At 44.0% G+C, this 3,654-nt stretch overlaps 1 protein-coding gene and 1 non-coding gene across 2 annotated transcripts; both read left to right on the plus strand.

Moving 5' to 3' along the window:
* Window positions 1–476: 476 nt before the first annotated feature.
* Window positions 477–2,708, plus strand: Pmar_PMAR004654 (hypothetical protein; the record flags this gene model as incomplete). Its single annotated transcript, XM_002772684.1, has 10 exons — window positions 477–595; window positions 845–980; window positions 1,026–1,148; window positions 1,196–1,309; window positions 1,465–1,583; window positions 1,743–1,824; window positions 1,881–1,975; window positions 2,017–2,153; window positions 2,219–2,306; window positions 2,540–2,708. 10 exons carry the CDS (start codon window positions 477–479, stop codon window positions 2,706–2,708), a joined length of 1,182 nt encoding a protein of 393 aa, XP_002772730.1.
* A 778-nt stretch (window positions 2,709–3,486) lies between these two features.
* Pmar_PMAR004655 lies at window positions 3,487–3,558 on the plus strand. Its single transcript has one exon. It is a non-coding gene; the product is annotated as a tRNA-Pro (tRNA).
* Window positions 3,559–3,654: the final 96 nt, after the last annotated feature.

Consider the following 3,654-nt stretch of genomic DNA (forward strand, 5'->3'; position numbering starts at 1 on the left):
TGTGATGCGATATAGTAGGTCGCGGAAATTTTCGCTCTTTTTACGCACTAAGAAATTCTCAGAAGTGATGTAGTTAGAAATAAGTTCGTGTTTGTATCAGCACAGCTCGATTGTGTGAAGGGGACAGTTGAAGATTTGTCTCGGGCAGCCGATCCTGGGAGATAATGAATGTTTGACAAACTGTTCTGTGAGTATTCGGAATGTCTAGTAGGAAGACGTGTAGAGGTTGTTGGTGTCGTAAAGTAAGTTGTGGGAGTTGAACCTTGGTTGTTATGTTGATAACGTGGTGCTCTACTGTTCAGATAAATTGTTCGCGTTTTTGTGGAAAGTTCATGAACGTATAGTGGCTTTCCTCTGAGGGACCGACTCCCTCTAACATGTGGAGAGTTACTTTCCAGTGTCGGCCGATTTCTGTTGAATTAATTCAACGGGATTTGGTATAGTAGTTGCTCGTATTGTTTTCTTCTGTTAACGTCATGTCAGCAGCAACTGGGAAGAGTCTTTCTCCTGTGGTGAGCGCCAATTTGAGCGTCCTACAGTCGAGAATCAGAGGAATGCTTTTGGGCGCTGTTGTTGGTGATTGCTTCGGCACTAGGTAAGTGACAGAGTGTGAATATAGTGACAGATCTGGAAATAGTCGTTTTCTGTGAGGCCCTGTGATATCAGCGTCAACTCGTTACTGATGGTTCCTACTTTGTATTTGAGTGACAGAGTGTGAATATAGTGACAGATGTGGGAATAGCCGTTTTCTGTGATATTGGGGTCAACGCGTTGGTTTCTTTGGGTAATTATGTGACAGAGTGTAAATATAGTGACAGATCTGGAAATTGTTGTTCTCTGTAAGGTTCTGTGATATCGGCGTCAACGCATTGCCGATGGCTGAAGTCGCCGAATCACTTTCCTATAGAGCCATGGCTCCCTCATTGGCAAAGCTCTCTGGAGGTCAGTGGTTGTTCAGACAATCCTGTAACGGATATATGGTATTGTTTTGGGCCTATTTTGTATCTTACAGTGGTGAGCCTTAGATGCTGAATGCGACGAAGAACGTCCTCAACGGTGGAGACAGTGCGCACCTCCGACAAAGTTTTGTAGATTTGATTAACGATCCCGACATGAATCACCTTAAATGGGGTGCAGGGATTGGTTCTGTAAGATGCTAACATAATCGATCACGTGATCGATTCCATCATTTCAGGTTCTGCATGGTGAAGTTCCTAAATCGAACACACTGCGCGGCAACACTGTTATGATAAGGACCTTACCCGCGGCATTGTTCCCGGATGGTGAATATGAAACGGTTTTTGAGCAAGTGAGTAAAATCTTCGCTGTGCGCAGTGGATATCTTTAGAAAAGATATTATGATTATTCTGCGGAATCACATATATCTTTTCAACATTCAGCGTCGCGGTTTTATGAGTTTTCTGTGAGTGTGAATATGTATAGGAATTATGTTGTTGTTTTCAGATGGCTGGAGCCGTCCCTACACATGATGTTGCTAAGGATCGTGCTAAGTGTTTAGCAGAGATCGCGCGGAATGCCGTGAGGACGGGAGTTTGTGATTTGAGCCTCATCAAAGATTCTCGGTGAGTTTCATCAGCTTGGTTATTTTCGTGTGGTAGTTTTTATTCTTTTTTTTTTCCAAAAAAAACACTAATTTGAAAAAAGTAAAAATTTCCCGAAAAATGCAGCCTTCTCCCTTGAGGTCGTCTCACGCTCGGGCCTATTGTGTATCTTTGCATCAGGACGATATCTGCACTCCAACTCGCAACACCTGTCAACTACAGTGAGGTTTCAATGGATGTACAGCGGAGGCTCGCCGCCAGGGTAAGGACATGATTTCGTGGCGCGCGACATTTCCAAAATATTCGCTGTGCGTTCAGATTGGAAATGATTCCATGGCTAGTACTGCGTTGCCGATCGTTGCATTTGCTATTAAGCAAGGCTTGGTTGGAGAGGAAGTTCACGGCGCTGATGAGTAAGAATCTTACGAGACGCGAAATTGAATATTGTTTTCAGGGATGCTGATTTGGGCGGAGCGACTTTGACGCCAGCAATGCTCTGCCCTGATATTCTCAACAGTAGCAACAAGATAGACTTTGCTGAACAATATTATGACGAGACTGAAAATGCTAGTCCGACGTATGGTCAAAACGGTAAGATTGTCGGCCATCATCGTATAGATCGCAGGTTCGATTCTTGGTTGATGTATTTTTTTCAGAAATGCATTTGATTCTGAGCTGGGCCATCAGCTGTGGTGGTGATACTCGAGCCAATGCATGCCTCGCTGGCGCGATAGCAGGAGCAACGTGAGTTGATCGCGCACGAATAAATAAACATTCTCACTTTTTTTAGAATTTGTTGAAACTAGTTCTTCGGGAACTTTAAAGTTTCCCACTTTATGATTGGGAAGTATTTCATCGGTGGCATCAGAGGACAACAGTCGAGAAATGTTAGTTTCTAGTGGAACGCTCTGTTGGCCGTATTTCCAATATCGGTCGTTTGTCGAGAATGATGCTCTTCATTGTTGTTGTTGTATTAGATACGGCGCTGAACAGATCCCTCACGAATGGAGGGTTACGTGTGAAGGCACCAAAGAGGCCCTCAGGGTTGCTGATAGAGTCTTTGAGGAAGTCTATCTTGACAATCCTACCTTGGCAGAATCGATCGCGCGATCGATTTCGACACCTGTGAAAGCTACCGCCGAATAAACTGCAACATTATACATATCCATTATACATGTCAATTCCTGTTTATTGTTACTATTACATCTTGTTGACGTCGTTGTTGACAATGATGACAATCTTCGCTGTGCGCAAAGATATCTTCATTGTCGCGCTTGTAATTGTATGAATTCTTCGCTGTTCGTGTGCCATATCAAAGGTTTCAAGTAAATTTTCCGTGCAATTGTATTTTTTTGTGTTGACTATTTGAAGGGGCTTGGTGGAGCGGTTTTCTTCCTTGGTATTTTGGTCGCAATGAAAGAGACATCTACAGATAGGGATCCGTTGTGTAGAGGTTCGCAATGCGAGTTCTATATGATATCGATGTAGAGGAGTATTGCCTAGAAGGGCACCGCGGGGATCGAAGTATACTACGAGAACCGGAACATCTTAAACGTTAAAATTTTCATCTGAGATTCGAATCCGCGACCTATCTCCTAAGAACATACAGAAACCTGTTATACATAGATACAAGTTGTTTCTGTTTCAAACAACACGAAGACGGCTAGGATTTAATCATCGACCCTCAAGTGACCATGAGGCACTATCTATGAACGAGATCCGGTAAAACCTTTACCATAACAGTCAGTCAAGCTTCTGCGGATTCGCTTGGAAATTCCAAGCGAATTCCAAGTTGGAATGTTAGAGAGAAGCGCCTTGGATATTACCTCTTTGATATGCCTGAGACGCGAAGGGAGGATAGTATTCTCTCCTTCGCACCTCCTATTCTCAGAATATCAGCTAGCTTCGCATGACACACAGCATCGGCTGTGTGGTCTAGTGGTATGATTCGCGCTTCGGGTGCGCGAGGTCCCGGGTTCGATTCTCGGCTCAGCCCTCATCGTTTGATCTGTTCACCAACACAAGCGACCATTACCCACGTCATCGCGGAAAGCGACACACACTTTCCCTCCTATCCCTAATACCTACAAAA

The sequence above is a fragment of the Perkinsus marinus genome, assembly GCF_000006405.1.
Source record: "Perkinsus marinus ATCC 50983 genomic scaffold scf_1104296960458, whole genome shotgun sequence".
In the NCBI taxonomy this organism is placed as follows: Eukaryota; Perkinsozoa; order Perkinsida; family Perkinsidae; genus Perkinsus; species Perkinsus marinus.